Below are 19567 nucleotides of genomic sequence, written 5' to 3'. Positions count from 1 at the left end.
CTCATAACTTACAAAGGAAATGGATACACTGTATTCCAAACAATTATGCTTGGTTTCTTTCTCTGATCCCCTAAGAGTTTTGAAACTGTGAGCATAACAGAGCACTCACTCTTCTAAACAGCAGAGAAGAACAGAGTACAGTATTACAAATTTAACGTTCCAAGGTGCTTACTTTTGCTATGCTTAGAAAGGCCTGGCGATATTTTGTGAGATTTCCGAGATCCTGGCGAAGGCGAACGTTTCCTTCCAGGAGACATTAGCCTTTTGGACAGTGAGCTCTTTCGACGGGAGGGAGAATGACTACTTTTGTGACTTCTGAGCTTTTCATGATCTTTCTTACTTTGGTGTCCTTTCTTGACAATTTTACTGCTCCCATGTTTTCTCCTGTAATAAAAACATACTTTGAATAAAAACTCCTAATTATGTACATATAACTCTAAACTGTAATATACTGTATAAATAAATATTTGCCATTAAAAGAAGAATAACTTTGTAAATACAGACAAACAAATCGATAGTATTTAATTATGAGGCTCTGCAACATTCATCACCTGAAATTTATAGCTTCTACAACTTTGGGTTCGACATTATATAAATAAAACTGATACTTACAATTCTAGTCAGGAATAATACAAAAGAATAATAGGCCTTTATTACTCACGAAGAAGAGGAGGATTTCATCTTCTTCATCTTGCTCCTATCACTCGTCGAGGACATTCTTTTGCCAGCTCCACGAGACTTCCTCTTCGCATCACGTTTGTGCCCTGAACGGTGCGGTGAAGAGTCCGTCGAAGACGAACTTGACGACGACGATGTGGAAGATGATGTTGATGAAGACGAACTGCTACTAGATGATGTTAAGCTTCTGCGATAGGCATGCTGGCCATGAGCCTGAACAAACCAAAAATTACATAAGTTAGTAAAATACAGAGCCATTTCCTGCAGATATCACACTTCTAAATTTACTAACATAAAAACTATGGGAATAATGACTACTGGACAAATTATTACCTTAAAGCTCATACTTGTATTACTATCATACACCCTGAGAGTATTACACCCATATTCAATTTGAACTATCAATTATACTTGTTTAAATTCTTATGAAAAATTAAAGCTTATCAGATTCTGTACACAATATTATGACACAATGTCAGATTTACTCCAAAACACCAACCCGTCTCTCCTCCCTTTTTCTCTTGCGTGTTCCTAACTGACTGTCCTTTCTCTGTGGTTCTAGAATTTCTCGCAAGTCTCTGCCATAGTCATCCCAGTTTGAAGAACTCTGTAAATTAAGAGGATTATCAGACCTATCTGTCCTTCCTCGTAGTATGAAATTCAGTGTTTATCATTCTTCTAAATGTCTAGGATTGTCTTGACTTAGCAATGTTCACAGGCTAGAAAGACTTCAATTTATAGCAGCTAATACAGGATTAAAAAACATCCTAATAAGAGTTATTAAAAAACAATACAGTACCTCGCCCCATTAAACAGCCAAATTCTCCTCTGACAAACGATATACAGAAATAACACTTGCCTTCTTGTCCATATTTGAATGATGATGGTGATGAGTGTCCGCAGCTATTTCTCGCATCAACTCCTGGGTCAGCTGCTGGCGACGACGCTCAAGTGCTATCTCACTCTCTTCCTCAAGTCTTTGCGAGTCCCAAACCTCTGCTCCACTTTTATTCGCACCGGCTCGATTGCCGATTCCTGGATGTGTAAAGCCCCCAAGGATATTCTCACAAGCGCTCCTCACTCCCAGCCCTGTAATGAATCCCTGGTCAAACTTTAGTAACCATAATCAAATCATGCAGTTCAGTGGCAATCAAAGTTCTGACAAACAAAAGCAAGCCTAACTTTGCTAAACATTGTTTTGTCAATTAAAAGAGCATTTGGTTATCCATTTTTTATAAAGTGTTGAGGCATAAATAAAAAATTAAGTCTGCAATTATTAAGGACAAATTAAGAGTATGGACCTCTTAGTTTCAGAATGTGATCACCGCACGCTTAAAATGACGAATTTCAATATAACATCAGAAACAACCAAAGCACTCTTTATTAAGAATACTGCACAGTAACAAAAGCATTTACTTAAAATGCTTTACAGCAAACTCCCCCTGAATATTCACAAAATCCTTTTTAAAAATATAAACTAAAAACATTCCTCAGTCAGGTTCAGAATCTGTATTCATTCAAACCCTTTTGCTGGTCATAACTATCAGCACAGGCAAGACGAATGAGCTGAAATTACCTTTATTGGGATGGTCCTCCTTAACCTCTTCCTTAGATGTCCTTGTTTCTTCAGAATGATTCAACTGAAAAAGACAAAATAATTATAGAAGGTACATTTCACTTTTCATCTTGTACCTCAGTAGTAAATGCTTACATCTGGATAAAATATACTGACATGTGCTAAACAAGAACCAAACAAAACATACAACCATAAAAATAAACAGAGAAGTCAAACATGATCCTTTTGTTTCAACACAATAACCTACAGGAGGGTATGACCCATCAGGAACACTAGTCATATTTTCTGCAGACAAATGAATTAAGCAATAAAGATGCTCCCCTTTTCTTCTAGTACGTGAAGCTACCAGCCACATTTCTCGTATCACTGAATGCCGAAGAGTTTATTTCAGGTAAGAAATTTCAGGGGAAACCTGGAGGTGCAATTTTTTCTTCCACCTATAAAATTATCACCATTTTCACCTACTCCAAAAGAGATCTCTAAATCCCATATGCAACCAACCGTAACAAATCAACAACATTTTACGTTCTAGTTGGATTTTTCTGCAGTTCCATTAATAATCTAACTCATTATTAGGTACTTATTTCTGTCTCTTGCTCATATACCTTCACTAAAAACACCAATCCGTCGCAGGTTTAATTTTCGTGTCTACTTTTGAGACTCCCTTACATATACAATAAAAGAAAATTAAAAATTCCTTGAGTCTACAGTGCTTATAGTTAAACATGAACATGCATACACAGAGCCATAGTGCCATGCATCATCACAGACCCTATGAAAAGCAAATGGAAAATAAAAAGCAATGGCAGATTATATAAGCTATCTCAATGCTATCTAATGCTAAAAAATGCAAGTGGTACGCTGTACAGCATAATATAATTTAAAGTTATGATAAAGCATTCCGATCAACGTTACATTAGTAAAATGTAAAATACCATATGAATTTACATTCATAATTGTATACTGTACATATAATTGTTTAATGTACAATGTGTATATATAATATTATGCAGTACCCCTAAAATATTTCAGGTTATGCAAGTCTGGAGTACAGTGCTGAACATCTACTGAAACTATCATACAACAAGAATCCTCCTTTTCCATGTATCAATGACTAGCCTTTAACATGGGTCTTTTTGGTAGCCTATAGATAAGTTGTTTGCTCTCCTATAAAACAGAGGGCTACCAATAAAACGATCTTATTGAGAATGACCCCTGCAGAAGGCTTGTCCTCAACATTCTTAGGGTCCCCTCAGAAGGATCTGCTAAACTGTTACAGGATTACACTGACGACACAAACTGCAGAAAATCGCCTGCTTGGTTTCAAGGCCCCTGTGGTTCTTTGTAGTTTTTGAAATAACCATAACCTCCATCCCATTTGGAAATTTCTTGATGGATGCTACTGTCACATCAGCTCATTTCTAAAGCATCCCGACTGCCTTTTCATGGGGACAGTACTCACATGTGCAGCAAACAAGAAAATTTGTAGCCTCATGGGCTAGCCCCTCTTGCAGGCACTATCTTTTCATCCCAGTCTACAGCATTCTGGCTGCACACTAGATTCAAGTTCTCTCATACACAGATACAATCAGTTGTAGTTTTCTTCAATGGGCCGTAAGTATTTTTGTTACTCCTTATATAACAAAAGCATTTTTTTGTCTGTGTAAGCAGCATTAGCCATTTTGTCAAGTCTGAAGTCATGGTCACAAGTTAAAAAACAAAGTTTTAACAGAATACCAAGCTAAAACTAATAATTCACAAGGTTTCTGGCCAGCCTAAATCTCTAAAACGACAGTCTTCCCAAGGATGTAATGTCAATTCTACTTACTGGTCGAAAGGCACCCGGGCTGGTTAATAGATGAAATGTCACTCCCGTGAGCCAAACAAGGAAGGCTTAGCCTGAACTCAACACACAAAAGCAAGTCCTTCATGCCTACATTGAGAATGTCCTGGCTCCATACTTAAATGCAACAGCGTTTTCTATGATTAGATACCAAATAAAAACAAAGTTCTCTCATTATATTTAGAAGCTTCATAAGTGCTAAGTCAATGCAATATCCAACAGCAGGCCTGGAGACTGAAAGAAATTCGTAAACGAATCTAACATAAAAATTATACATAGAGTACTTATTTTCTTCACACACTGGCAATCAGGACAAAACATGAACAAACATCATTTTCATGAATTAAGGATGAAAAAAGGGTGAGGAATATAACTGAAGAGAACCCAATACAGAAGTCCACCTTAACCTCAAAAGTGTGATGGGTAGAAGTCTTATCCATCAATAGTAACCACTGTGCTAACTTAAAAAAAAGTTCAGCACTTGGTCGATCCATGCCTACTGGATGTTCAGAGTGCATAAAATAAGGGGTTTGCTTGTTGTCGGAAAACATCGATTTCATATCTCTGCAATTCTTATTTCGTTCAAGTCTTTAGCATATTAAACAAATCTTTTAGATGTATTTACAGTGAATATGAATACAATCAATATGTTAGAAACTCTTCAAGACATAAAATAAAAACTAACTTTGTTTACGTGCTGAGAAAATGAAAAAATGAAAATTCTCATGTAAATTCAACAGTATTTTCTCTCAATAAATTAAAGTAAAGGGCTCAAGAAGAGAAACATAATCAAGTGACATAAAATAAAAAAAACTACTACTTTACACTGGCATCCAAAATCCTTGGTTGTGAATAGAAAAGAGCCCCGTCCACTTTGCATTTAAAGGCTAGGAAAATGGCACAATGTGTGCAATGATGACACCTTGTAATCAATTTTAAGACGATATTATGGTAGAACACCAGAAGAAATTCTGATGAAGTAATCTTCTAATATTATTCTGGCAGACTTTTGGCTTCATTTTTTCTGGAGAAACAAAACCACAATTTAATTATTGGGTCCCTCACAAAAACAATGTCCCTGCAAAATCAAAATACAGAAATATCAACAAGTAACCTACCATACAATCATAAACACAGCCATATTTAATGAATGAAAAATATAAACATTCACTCTTGCCAACATAATCACAAATACTTCATAAAACCAAGCAACTACAGTAACCATATGACTATACAATACTGTATGTACATGACATATGTACAGAGAAGTAAAAGTCTACTAAAATCAGGCTTAATGGCTTCTGCATGCAAGCTTTAGAAATTAAAAGTTGACTTTCACATATCCAGACACAAGCCAACGAATGGCAAGGGTATAATGGTGCATGGAGGAAATCTGAACATACAAAGAATTGGGTTTCTAGCTGCGTCTGAATGTACTTGTCACTACCCAACCTTTGAGGCCAGAGGTTTCTCAACCTGCTGCTGCTGTTGCTGCTGCTGTGGCTGCTGTTGTTGTTTCTGCTGTTGTTGTTTCTGCTGTTGCTGTATATCCTTGACTAGTTTTTCCGGCTTCTTCAGATGACTTCTAACAGTCACCAAATGCAGCAGTTTGGGAAGAGATTGCATTGAGCTTTGTGATAACCTAACCTTGAAACTATTCCTCACATCTGATGTCCAACTAATACAAAACCCCATCTTATTATGCTGACAGTTATTCAAATGACTAAAACTTTCATCCCGGCAAACCAAAGATTATCATAAACGGTGACAAAGGTGAGCGTCCACTTTGTGTGAAGTATATTCTACCATTTCCCACATCAAGGACTTAATATCATAGCCTACACAGCTTTGTCGTTGGGCATTCTATGAGTTTTGGATGGTATGACATATGGGAATCAAAACTGACGAAAGAAAAAAATTGAATGTGAAAAAGTTAGACAGCAAAAATGGTAATGTATAATATGAGTGTAGCTAAGTACAGTATAAATAACAATGAAAAATGAAAAACTGCTTTTAAATTATTGGATGAAAGACAACCAAGAGAGTTTGAACAAAAACCAAGTTTAATAAGTTGAAGCAAAGGGAGGAATGCTCAAGAATTAACATAAGTCAAATATGAAAAAGTGAAGCATACTAGGACATCCCCAATGGCAAAACTGAAGATATGGACCTATCTACAAAAAGTATGCAAATCCCACTGTTAAATGAAATGTACTGAAGGCTGACTATGGGTGCATAGAGAGATTTAAAAAGACACATTAAGTGAAATTTTATCTGAATAACCAATGGTCTAATAAGATGAAGAGAAACTTTCCCATAATGAAAGAAACATGTTAAGTACCTACATGCTTTGCTGGGCTATCTTTATTTATTTGAACTACCTTTGGTCTAATTAGATGAATACAGAGACAAAAGTTTCCACAATGGCTGAGCCTCTCCCCAAAAAGATTTCCAAGGCATTTATATACCTTAATTATAAAATCACAGCTTTCAATACTGTATTTTGTAAAGCATATGAACAACAGTACACTTGCAGGCCCATAATATTATGAACTGCTGCCTCAACCCTTCTCAATTTACTTCCTGAGTATTCAAGTACTACAGAACAGAACAAACATTTTAATTACAGATTCAGTGGACGAAAACCTTATATCCTAAGCAGCTTCATCATAATTGCAAACCAAGAGTTAATAAATTTAATGATAAACTTCTAACAGTAATGTATTTTCTCAGGGAGAACTTTGTTTTGTTGGTTAAACTGTATGTAGAGAATTCACATTAAATTTAACTCAATTCATCCAAATTTTTTGGTGACTGCTTTTCTTAATCATTTTACGTAAATGATTAACCCCAAGAGAAGATAAATTGAGAGACCTAAGTGCAAAATAGTCATATGACCTCATATCTACATCCCTTAATACTGTCAGTGCATAATTCACCACTTAATTTTAACCCTGATGGACAATGCAAGTTCAGTTCTTGTACATTTTTTTCTTTCTTACTTATTTCTTTGTTTATAAATTTAACTGAGGTCACAATGTTCCTCTAACAGGTCGTGTTCTTGCACAATGGTTCATCAAAATTACCTTCTTAGCTGCTGCCTATTCACTACAATTTTATATTTTTTTTTTTTAAATCCTATATATTCTTGCAGTTTTTCCACAATGGGTTTTAAATGCTATGAAGTTTACTAGCTCAACGTAAAAATCTTGTTTGTTCCAGGCAATTATATGCACATTAAAATACACACATACTTGAGTACATCTTAAATAGTCATTTAATTATGACATGAAAGCTGTTGTTAAAAAAATTAAAAGGTTTGTTTGGCATGGCATATATAAATACTGATCTGAACCTTTGCATCTTGAAGCAAATGACTGTATAACTGCAACACTAGACATCTATCCACGGAACCTGTGACAAATGACATTAATCTGATTTTGCCCAAGTTAGAGCAAAACTGGACCTATCACTCATGCTTGGTCAAGATCAGGAATCCAAGAAGACCCAAACATACTAGTTCCTGAAAGGTTCATCCTCTTCCTTTGGATTCAAGTTTCTGCTGGAGCAATCCTTCCTGAACAGGTGATCTCACTGTAAAATATATCAGACAACCTTAAAGACTACCTGTCTTATCAGCATGCACAGTTTCTCAACAAACAGCCTGAAAAATTTTCCACTCTATCTTGCTACATTCCCAAACTCTCTCTCTTACCTTTCTGCTACCCATACGACGACATAACAAAATCTTGTGAACCACCAATCACTACAGTATTATGACAAATTTTTACATGGCAAGCAAATGTGAAGCAAAATTCTGAACCATTCTAGTTTAAAATCTAGCTGTAGGACATCACCAGCCTCTCCTCAAAATCTTAATTACCTCCTAAACTAACGGAAGTCTTTCCCTGCAGCTTTATAGCCTTCACAATTACTCAAGTATGACAGCATGTGCCCAATCTTCTGGATCCTATTCAACACTTCATGGTATCACTGGGGTCAGCTACTTTTACCAAACTTCCCCACAATCACTTGCTGTTGTTCAAGTGTTAATTATTCTGTTTTTCTACTTGAAGGCTTCTTTCCCAAATATTTAAGCATTTTAATGAAGTGCTTTACACAAAGAAAGGAAAAAAAGAAACTAGGCACTACATTATATACATTACATGTACTGTACTGGAAAGCCCATGCAAAAGATACAAGTGCACTGATGATTGAATACAAACTGATGCTATCTCATGCTTATGCAGACAGCTCTTACTGAGATTCCAGTCTAGGATTAACAGGTCACTCTGTGATTAAACTGTTGACTAGTGAGTTTGCAACTGGTGCCTCTTCTAAAGAAATGAGTTTGATTTAGTTTAAACGTGCCCCTTTTAAAGAAATTAGTTTGAGTTCGTTTAAACATAAGTGGCTTCTACCAGGAAAATACTTCAGTACAGCTTCAGCGCAAAAACAACTTCAAACAAATGCTGTTAGTTCTTACAATGTATCATCACTCCAAATAATAATTGGGACAATACAATCCACCAAAACCCTTATGCTACATTTTAGAGGTAAGCTCATTCATGATATTGTGCTACAATGGTATTCTTACAAATAAAAAGTTGTACAACATAGTATAAAAGTATTTCATACATCACTAGTTGGAGGTTAACTTTCCCAACTAAATCACTCAAGTTTCTGACCTATACATCTCAATACGATGGTTAGATAATAAGCTGTGTTAAAATTAGTTTGCCTAAACTGCTGTACAGAAAACCAAAGCAAAACCTGTAGTATGGTAAGAATGAGCTTGTACACCGAACATTTGCCTGTTCTGAGTATGCTGATGGTGTTAGGTTTATACTTATCCTACGCAGTCCATCAATAGCAAAAAGAAAAACATTTAAAAGGTTCCATAATTTCAATATTTCTAACTCAACCTAATCCTCAAATGCCTCATTTTTGCATTACTCATGAAAATACTCTGCCAAACTGAAATTTTCCCATTACTTTAGGAATCAGGCCAATAAGCCTGACCCCTCATTTACTTGCTGGCTGCTTTATGTTTTGACCACTGCAAAACAGGGGCTGAGATCACTACTGGGCAAGTGGCTGAATCTTAATCAGACCTACTATTTGCTTCATTATAAAGTATTTTAACAAAACCACTAAGTCTCGTTTCTTCACTCTCATAAGGCTTGCCAAAGGATTTGTTCTTCCATGAAAGGTAATAATTGGAACCAAGGGCAATTACAGAGATTGAACTGTTGGGTATTAAGAGACCAATGAAAACATGAAAAACAAAAGGTTGAATTCAATGTAGCTCAACCTACAGTATCTGTATATCTAAAACTACAGAATCTGTATGTCTGTGCATTCTTTGAAACCCATCTCACATATAACCAAAATACAAAAATACAACATATCAATGGAACTGTCACAAGGTTCTCGTGTATTTATATATATATACATAGCCACACAAAAACATTCAATGTTCCCTGGTTGGAGATGATTAGCAAGCTGAAAGTGAAAAAGTGGATATACTGTAGGAAATAAAAGGGGTCCCTCTAAGTAGTTTCACCACAAAGCTTCCACTGCTAGTTAAAACGGTAACAGAACTTTAAATCTGGCAACAGCCTACTCCCACAGCAGGGTGAATGAAATACGATTTTTGTGACTCACTACATTCAAAAGTTTGCACCATGAATCAACAATAAATGTAATAAAAAACATGATACCCTAGAATTTTTATGCTTTTAGAGCACTCCTGGGTTTTACGGTATTCAGACATGCTGCATAATTTACAGACTACATGCTATGCTGACCAGTGATATTTTAGCCTTTTCAAATTTTAATTATGACCTTATATTACAAACAATTTGACCACTTCTAATCAAAGTCCCCTTAACCTGATGAAAAAGGGTTTCATTTAGAATTGTAAAACACTCATAAACCAAAGACATCTTTAGAGATCTCCAAACAATCATGAACTCCAATCTTACATCAAAAGACTTGGTTGTTCACACAGTGCATCAAATCTAGGATTAACTTACTTGGTAATTTCAACAGTCTTAGCTCTGGAAATATCACAGTGAGTGATTTTCCCAAGACGATGAGTTAAAAGAGTCCGTGATGCCTCGGGTTCAACGTGGCTTGACGGCCTGCGAGGGTCCACTAAAGGCATCATGCAGTGACATCTGCTGAAAAAATATTTGCAATCAAATTCTGTATGAAAATGGAAACAGCTATATTACAGCCATTCCTAACAACTTCATTAAACGAACCCATGGAAGATTCATGCACTAAGCCAAAATGACAGGATTTCCTCTCATCTAGTCTTTTAAAAGTTAGCACTTGATAATGCATTATCCTACATGCCAACTTTACATTAACTTATATCATTTTGATATCTTGTAGCAATGAATCAAATGTCTTACAAGACTTAAGCTACCTTACTTTCCAACACAACACAACCAATCAATAAATACAGTGCAGTTATAAAGATTCAATAAATGAAGAAAATAAATAACATAGTACAGTACAGTAAATAGACGATAATGTATGATTTCCGTGCTTGGTGCAAAATTATCAGTTTAGCTTATTACCTGTACCTGCCATCTTTGACTATGATAGCTTATTACCAATTCAAGGTTCATCAGAATTACCAAGTTACTCAGCCTAACTTGTTCTATGCCTGAGCCTAACTTTCCATCCTCCCTACAGTAGGCCAGATACCAGTGGGTAAAACTAGGCAAAAGCAAGGCTAGTACTTAAATTAAGCTCAAGGATAGGTTTGTGCTGGGCAGCGCATCAAAATTTGCCTAGCCTACAAACAAGGGTAAAACTGAAGACTACTACCATACCCCTCTAGTTCGGTAGGTACAAGTTTCTGTGCAAAATGGGTGATGTATTTAGTACCAGCTCCTTGGGAATGAGCATAAAAACATAAACAAAAGACAGTAAATATCATAAACATAAAAATAAGACAAGCACAAAAAAAGACTTAAACATAAACAAAAGCTGGTTAAATAACCTAATCTGGTCAGCAACTGGTAGGTATCAGGTCACAGTAGTAATCTGCAGATTTCTCAAGCTCCAAAATAGCTTAGGTTTGGGTAGACGGTATTTCTAAGTAAGAGCTTCACACGACTATTACCTTGGAAAATGATTTTTCCTATACTTTTGGTGTTGTTTATTGTCAGTCAATTATTATTAACCATATATCTACCCAACAAGGTTGGGAACCCTTTGGGAACGCAGGGTTTTGGAAACACTGGGAGAAAGAACAGACAGCCATGTTGTTGTTATCTAACGGTTCCGCAGATGCACAAGTCATCAGGGAGCCATATGTCTGGGAAGGGATTGGCTAAGGAAACCTATTATAAAAGGAACTATACTAACCTAACGTATCCTAACCTGACCTAACCTAGCAGGCCATGCTACTTACTTGGGAGACCCTGGTGAAGGAAATTCCACGGTATTTCTAAGTAATAGATACACCGTGGGTATTTAGCGAGTAATGGCAGTTTCTTATAGTATTTTGGTTGTTCATTTACAATTTTAACATTATTTTTGGGGTCACAATTAACCTATAATTAACCCCTGAAGTCCATCCAACAAGGGGTTTCACAGGCGATCTTCACTAAAACAGAGCATCGGTTACATCTGTTTAACGTCTTCATATCCTGGTCCGCAAGTGTAATAATTTTGAAACTGGTTTTTTCTACACTTTCAGGGCTTCTGACACTGGCGATGCATTTGTTTGTTATTGGCCAAATAGAATGTCCCTTTGCTGTTTAGTACTGGCTGGGGCAGTACCTATATTTAACAAGTTATTGCACTTGCCGGACGGGATATGAACCGCCTAAACAGACGAGCTGCAAGGTTTGTCTTGTGAAGACTAATGATGAAACCCTTTTGTTGGATGGACTGGACTTCAGGTTAATACAGCCGACCCTCTGCAAAATTAACGTTAAATTGTAAATAAACAACCAAAATACTATAAGTAACTGCCATTTCTCACTAAATACCCGCAGTGTATCTATAACTTTGATCTACCAATTCCACTTTTGGTAGAACTAGAAAAAGCTCCCCTATTACATTCTAGGATGGCCAGCATACAACTTCTGTGGTTAATTACAGGTTAATTACAGTCGACCGACAAAAACTATAGGTAAATTCTTAACAAGAAACCAAAATAGCCTAGGCTACTATAGGAAAACTCAATTTCCAAAGTAATACCCACTGGGGAGCTCTTGCTTAGTTCTACCGATGGTAAATTTCATTCACGATAAAAAATAGGACACAAGCATAAAAAGAGACAGAAACATAAACAAAAGGTGGTTAGATAACCTAATCTGGTCAGCAACTGGTAGGTATCAGGTTACGCTAGTAATCTACAGATTTACCAAGCCCCCAAATAGCCCAGGTTTGGATAGATTAATGCTAAACAAAGCCACGCCTAAACATGAGAGAGTAGGACAACGTAACCTAGGCACGCTCCTCTTATCAGCTTGGCCTTAGCCCATTCACAGGCTACCCCTAACCCAACCCGATCTGGATTTCCCCAATTCCTCTGCATTAGATTACTAAACATCAAGCCGAGGATACTACAGATTAAACAGATCTGGGTAGACCTATTAAACTTCATTTTACGTGACACGTTATATATATACATTATAATACGCTAGACTTGGGTCGTTACCGGCGATAGCATCGTAGCCTAAAACGGGGCTGGGGTAAACTATCGCATTTCAAAACTCGTTTGTATACTTGCCTAGCGTGAAAAGGCCTTCATGAAAGCCATCCTGGCGTTGATAGATATCTATAACTATCTATATACTCGTTGTGATGATGGTTATACGATTCCTCTTGGTTTTTCATTAAGTAATATCGAGATCGGCTTCACCAAGCACGGTAGCCATAGCCCGTAGATATACGTCAGTTGTAAACAAACCGTAGGAGTAAGATAGAGATTTTGGTGGGAATTTTGAGGGCACTGAAAGTGTCAAGTTACGGGTAAATTTAAGTTTGGGGAGTAAATATCTCTGAATTTTCATTTATTTCAAGCAAGACGTATTGTTAGACAATATGTGGCAATTTGAATTTAAAATCAGGACCCTGCAGCATCAGTTGTAAACAAACTGTATGGGCACAACAGACATAAGTTGTAAATTTTGAGGGCACTGACAGTGCCAAAGTTACAAGTTAAGGTTAATATATGGGATAAATATCTTTGAATTTTCATTTAAGACATATTTTTCGTTATTAAATAACAATTTGAATTTACTTAGACTCCAGAATCTCATGGTACCTTGGCATGAACCCCTCGAAATTCGTTACTTTTATTGAAAATATGGATGGCAGGCTGGTAGCTTACCACCTTACAGCTCGCTTGTATTCTTCTTGCTATTAAGGCAGTTGTGTTTTAATATTAATTCATATGTTTTTACATTACTGCATAAAAACGACAATTTGAATAAAGCAGAATACTAAATGCTCTTACAATGTTTTAAGATACGCTTTCTATTAATAAACATTAATTTATAAGAGATAAAGTAACATACTGTATTACAGTTTTCCAGTGAGACCAAAGATAAAAGAAGCACTTACGAAGAGGCCTTGAGAGCGGTTTTGTAAATTTTCCACATCAGCTTACACATCACCTCGCATTTTGTTGCTTTACATAATGTCATGTAATGGCTGGAATACTAAGTGCTGAAATAACAACAATGACCGGATAGCACTCTGAAGGTTTTACAAGCAGTCTTCCTGTAACATGTTTTAAATAAAAATTTATACGACGTCGTTAGAGTTAGTTTTCCGCTTCGGATTTCTTAATCTGTAAACAAACACGAAGGTTGGAACTTTAGGAAGTGTGCATTTGTAGAAAGAAGAAGAAGATGAAGAAGAAGAAGAAGAAATAGCAGCAGTAGCAGTGAATTTGTGAATAACTTCTAACCAGAATACCTCTGTACTGAAGAAATAGCAGTTAGTATTCAACCTCGGATTTCTTAATATGTAAACAAACAGGAAGGTTTTAGAAGCAGTCTTCCTGCAACATGTTTTAAATAAAAATTTATACGACGTCGTTTGAGTTAGTGTTCAACCTCGGATTTCTTAATATGTAAATAAACAGGAAGGTTGGAACTTTAGGAAGTGTGCATTTACAGAAAGAAGAAGAAGAAGAAATAGCAGCAGTAGCAGTGAATTTGTGAATAACTTCTAACCAGAATACCTCTGTACTGAATACAGGTACTTACCCAGAACAGGAGTCTGATCTTTCTCTTCTTTCCAGCCTAAATATCCAAGAACCAAATGTCCCCTTCACTTTTCCTAGCCCTCTATACGACCTTATCCTCACCATTAGGGGTGAAGAGGCCTCTATTAGCACTCTTGCGTCCTTTCCTTCAATTCTTCCTGCCTTTCCTCCAAGGAATTGCCATAAGGACTTCCTCCACCTCTTCAACACAAACAATTTCGATGTATTTTGGTTGTCTCTCCGTCTATCTGCAAAAAATGAAGGACTGAGAATGACAAGTGAACAACCTCTAAATATCGTGGTCTAGTGGTTATGATACTCTTCTCTGTTGCCAGAGGACCAGGATTCGATCCCACGGTGGGAGTAAGGGGTCTGTAAGGAATCTCTTGACCTAATTATGTATCTGGTAGTTACCTGATTGCTGGTAGGTCACAGCTAGGGGGGAGAACAGCACGGGCTAGCATCCTCATCCCAAAATCCTTGCTGAGGAAAGGACAGAGCCATGCCATTAATATACATATATATGCATATATGTGTATACACTTCTGACTCCTACGCACACACACACGTGTGTGTGTGTGTGTGTGTGTGTATAGTGCTCTCCCTTTGTAACCATATGACTTACGTGTCTGAACTAATGTATTCAGCATTGTCCGCATACAAATCATAGGACAGTACGAGTCTTTGTGAGTAAGGTGTGGCAAGATTTGCAATGCAGACATTGTGCTTAATGGAGCAGCATATTTTTCTTGCAACACGAACAGATTGTCAGCATCCTGAATAAGCAATTTAACGAGAGAGAGAGAGAGAGAGAGAGAGAGAGAGAGAGAGAGAGAGAGAGAGAGAGAGAGAGAGAGAGAGAGAGAGAGAGAGAGAGAGATTGTTTTTTTCCAGCAAATATGGAGAGAGAGAGAGAGAGAGAGAGAGAGAGAGAGAGAGAGAGAGAGAGAGAGAGAGAGAGAGGGATGTTTTTCCACAAATATATTGTTTTGTGAGAGAGAGAGAGAGAGAGAGAGAGAGAGAGAGAGAGAGAGAGAGAGAGAGAGAGAGAGAGAGAGAGATTGTTTTTTCCACAAATATATTGTTTGTGTGGAGAGAGAGAGAGAGAGAGAGAGAGAGAGAGAGAGAGAGAGAGAGAGAGAGAGAGAGAGATTGTTTTCTCCACAAATATATTGTTTCTGTGAATATTCCGGATTTAAACGAGATGAAATCAAAATGCCTTACCTGATTATACTCTTTAAATCTAAAATGTGAAATTAGAGAGAATATGTTTTCAATGACAAATATATAAATATTAAGAAGTTGCTGGATTTTGAAAAAAACTAATCACTACAAAAAACTGTCCAGTCACATGACATCTACACGACGTAAAAATTACAATACTGAATCTGCTCCAGACCACACCCACTTTTAGTGCGGGGCAGGGGGGTGGGGGTGGGGGCGGTTTGGAGGTGGGGCGGGGTGAGATCTAGTCTCCTCAGGAGAATTCCTCAAGGTATATCAAGATGAACATAAACAGGTAAGTGGCCACATATTACTTATTCTAGCCAAAAATATAATTCAGTTTTACGGAATATTCATGAATATTGTACACTTGCGGCCATGTGTCAGATCTATCTATTTATCTACATGCATTTATGTGTGTATGAAATAGATATGCGTGCGCATTGAGAATACATAAAACATAATAAATAAGTTTTTTATAAACTGAACATCCACACAATGGAACCAAAACTGAGCCTCTTGAATGAAAACGGAATGGAATATAGAATTTAGGTCAAACACAGAATTTAGGTCAAAGGGCGAGACCTGGGACATATGAGGTCATTCAGCACTGAGAAATCGAGAGTAGAGAGTTTTTCAAGGCGTAACATGAGGAAAACACCGCACTATGAAACAATTCCTAGGAGTGGGTGGAAAGTCAGATGGAAGAAAGAGAATATGAACAGAGGTACAGCAAAAGGAACGAAGCGGGTTGCAGCTAGGGGGCCGACGGGAGGTTGCAAACTATGCAAAGAACGCGCGAAATGTACTGACAGCGCTAATTTACCCTTACGGGAAGAAAGAAAATGTTACGACAAAATTAATGAAAGGAAAGCTTTTTCAAGCTCCATAGCACACTGGAAGTTTACACAACGTGGCTTTAATGGCCCACCTGCTCTATCAATATTTGGGAAAGATCAGCCCGGAATGTTAGCTTTTCACCTTCACTGAACGTTAGTCCCAGGCCCTGCCGGAAATCGGGACTGAAAAATGCATTTTCATTTCACCTGCAATTACCTGAGCGTATCTCTCAAGTTACCTTGAAAGTTGCTGAATAAGGTGAGTCTAGTTTTATTTTTGGGAGGAAAGGCGACCTAATGACCTTTTCTAGCCCACACTCGAAGGAGACAAGGAACAGAAAAAAAGGGGGGAGAAAGGGTTTAGTTTTACTACGTAGGGAGCGATAGACCTTTCCGCCTCATGAAAAGGGGAAGGTTATTTCACGTTAGGAAAAACAGCAGCAGGAAGAGAATTCCAAAGATCGTCGGTAGAAAAAAAAAAAAGTAATCGGTGAACCGTGTAACCTTTACAGAATTAATGCTTTTCACAATAAATGTTAGGAAAAGGTGGCTTGGCGGGTATATATATGGTATTACCAGAGAGTAGGAAGGAATTCTCTCCCTCGGCTCTACGGATGCTGGGTAAGGAATGACTGCCCTTTCAAGAAGAAAGTAAAGAAGAAGAAGAAGACAAGAATCCCAATCCCGACTGTCTTGGGAGCCCACACCACCACCAGCCACGCGAAGGCAGGCACGGGTGACTTGGGGATAAACAAGGCCTCAGTTTAGGCCAGGCAGCCGGAGTGAAAGGATCTACCTACCACAGGCCCCCTTGACGGCCCACCTTCCTCTCTTTCATTTAAACACAAAAAAATAAGAGTAAAAGCCACGCTGCTTCTCCCAAAATTCTAAGCAGTATGTAACCGGTTTTCAGACTAATAATGCGAATGTTTCATGTGTGTGTGTGTGTGTGTTCACCCATCACGCTGCTTTAGAAATTTATTAGTATTGCATGGCGTTTTGTTCATTTTGTTCATGTTGTCCGAGTGCTAAGTTTGATTTGAGAGACGTTTTTGCATCCTAGCTCTCAAAGCTGCTGCACGTTTCTAAACAATATAATAATAATAATTCGTTTTCTTTGCTCTAGAGAGAGAGAAGGGGAAAAAAAAGATCATGAGTGTACATACAGTGTTACTGAGGGCTCTTTCCCTTCCGGGAAACGACCAGTGCTCTTTCCTGCCCCCTGGAATCAAAGAAGAAGATGATGAGGACGACGAAGGTAAATAACTTTTCAATTGTCTTGAAGTTCGTACCTGGTGGCCGAGGAATGTCGGACAACGTTTGACCAAACGTTTGGGAAGTGTAACTGCATGAACGTTTGACCTAAATCAGTTCGCCATGAGGTATAGCCTGCCTGCAGCTGTGGGCGCACGGTTTTTGGCAGCATACAGAACACGACTGTTTACACAAGGCTGATGGGTACCAGTACTCTGACTGACGTGTGCTGAAGCCATGCTAATCACGCTTACGGGAGATAACATGATTTCTGCAGAATACGTAAATGAATAAGTGCATGTGGACCCATGTATAGGCGTATATAATACATAATATATATATATATATATATATATATATATATATATATATATATATATATATATATATGTATATATATATGAATGATACACATGTGTGCATACTTATATTATATATATATGTACGCCTATTCATATATGTTTGATACATATATGCATATTTATATGTATACATGTATGTATGCATGTATGTATATATTATACCTACATACGGTATATGTATACATATTATACATATGTGAGAGAGAGAGAGAGAGAGAGAGAGAGAGAGAGAGAGAGAGAGATTAACAAGTCATGCTCGGTCAATATAATACACGCAAGAAGTAAGAGAGAGAGAGAGAGAGAGAGAGAGAGAGAGAGAGAGAGAGAGAGAGAGAGAGAGAGAGAGAAGTCATGTTCGGGCAATTTAACAACAAGTCATGTTCGGGCAATTAAACAACAAGTCATGTTCGGGCAATCTAAAACCAACAAGAAAGCAATTATCCAACATGAACCTTGTAATTAACCCCCCGCATCGCTGACGCCAAAAGAAAAACACTGCATCGACAATCTCTCGGAATATCTAACTGATCTTACTTCCCTTTAAAATTCAGTGTACGTACGATCCTGAATTTCCTATGAAGTCGACACAATCTTCCGGGAGATGAATTAACCAAAGCTATCACCTCCCGGGGTCATCATTAAATCAGATCTGCTCTGAGGTGTTTTGAATAGAGAAGGATGATGTGACCTCAGGTACTGTATATGTTGACAGGCACACCTACTTTACACGCCTCACAGGGAGGAGTTGTTTACTAATCGGGAAGGCGACGTAGGTGTAACATACTTTTTTTTTTACCTGTTACATAATGCTATGGACATTTTATTACTCCTTTTTTTCGTGAGAAAGAGGCAGTTTAAGGCTTGCTGGCATGTCTTAACCGCTTTTACGATCTCGCATGTCTTTTCTCGCAATCACGAACCATACATTGCTGTCTTTTGTTCACAGGCAACACGTGTTTGCTTCTGCCTGGGGGACTCAACGTCCACCCCCAAAACCCCCAAGTATGTATTGGTATATGACGTCGTTACCGACTTGTTTTTACCTCCGTGTTTTTTTTCTTTGCTTCTTCTTCTTCTTCTTTTTTTTTCAACCTTCGCCCTCCCCAAGGTGGATTGGTGTGTATTGTGCTCACTTCTGGTTCACACAGTAAATTCCTGTTTTCGTTCGTCTTTAATGGCGGTTACGGCTACGGGTTCTGAATCTTCAATCTTTGTTTTTAATTTTCTCTTCTTAAATTTCCAAAGAAAATAACAGTACAGAGGTATGGATTTATGAGTAAAAGTCCCCGAGTCTTTTCGTATTTCTTATTGCGAAATGAAAGCAACAGGGATGCGGGTTTTTAATCTTAGATATTAACTTTTTCTTCTTAATTAAAAAAAAAAAACAGTACAAAGGTACTGATTTACAAGAAAAACTCCCCGAGTCTTTTCGTGTTTGTTATTGCGAAATGAAAGCAACAGGGTTACGGGTTTTTAATCTTTGATATTAATTTTTTTCTTCTCAAATTTTAAAAGAAAGAAAAAAAAAAAGTACAGAGGTATGGA

General features: G+C 37.4%; 2 protein-coding genes across 13 annotated transcripts in view; one reads left to right on the top strand and one right to left on the bottom strand.

Moving 5' to 3' along the window:
* LOC136834200 (fl(2)d-associated complex component-like) overlaps positions 1–13039 on the bottom strand; it is a 29719-nt gene extending 16680 nt beyond the window's left edge. For 2 of the 11 annotated variants that reach the window (XM_067096479.1, XM_067096481.1), the window contains exons 1-8: positions 12859–13030; positions 10136–10279; positions 5550–5682; positions 2255–2318; positions 1538–1767; positions 1178–1285; positions 662–891; positions 173–384 (exon numbers count right to left, since the gene is read on the bottom strand). In XM_067096479.1, the coding sequence (XP_066952580.1) occupies positions 173–384; positions 662–891; positions 1178–1285; positions 1538–1767; positions 2255–2318; positions 5550–5682; positions 10136–10269 (1111 nt within the window). In that variant the 5' untranslated portion in view covers positions 10270–10279; positions 12859–13030. Of the gene's footprint in view, positions 1–172; positions 385–661; positions 892–1177; positions 1286–1537; positions 1781–2254; positions 2319–5549; positions 5683–10135; positions 10283–12858 lie in introns of those variants that run through there. The other 9 variants (XM_067096489.1, XM_067096490.1, XM_067096488.1 and 6 more) reach the window with 8 other exon arrangements.
* A 4121-nt stretch (positions 13040–17160) lies between these two features.
* Positions 17161–19567, top strand: part of LOC136834201 (uncharacterized) — a 29131-nt gene continuing 26724 nt past the window's right edge. The window contains exons 1-2 of one of the 2 annotated variants that reach the window (XM_067096491.1): positions 17168–17300; positions 17533–17664. In XM_067096491.1, coding sequence (XP_066952592.1) covers positions 17559–17664 — 106 coding nt within the window. In that variant the 5' untranslated portion in view covers positions 17168–17300; positions 17533–17558. Of the gene's footprint in view, positions 17301–17532; positions 17665–19567 lie in introns of both variants that reach the window. The other variant, XM_067096492.1, reaches the window with a different exon arrangement.

The sequence above is a fragment of the Macrobrachium rosenbergii genome, chromosome 53 (genome assembly GCF_040412425.1).
Source record: "Macrobrachium rosenbergii isolate ZJJX-2024 chromosome 53, ASM4041242v1, whole genome shotgun sequence".
NCBI lineage: Eukaryota > Metazoa > Arthropoda > Malacostraca > Decapoda > Palaemonidae > Macrobrachium > Macrobrachium rosenbergii.
The sequence above is the reverse complement of the archived record's forward strand: the minus strand, read 5'-3'. Positions and strand labels throughout refer to the sequence as shown.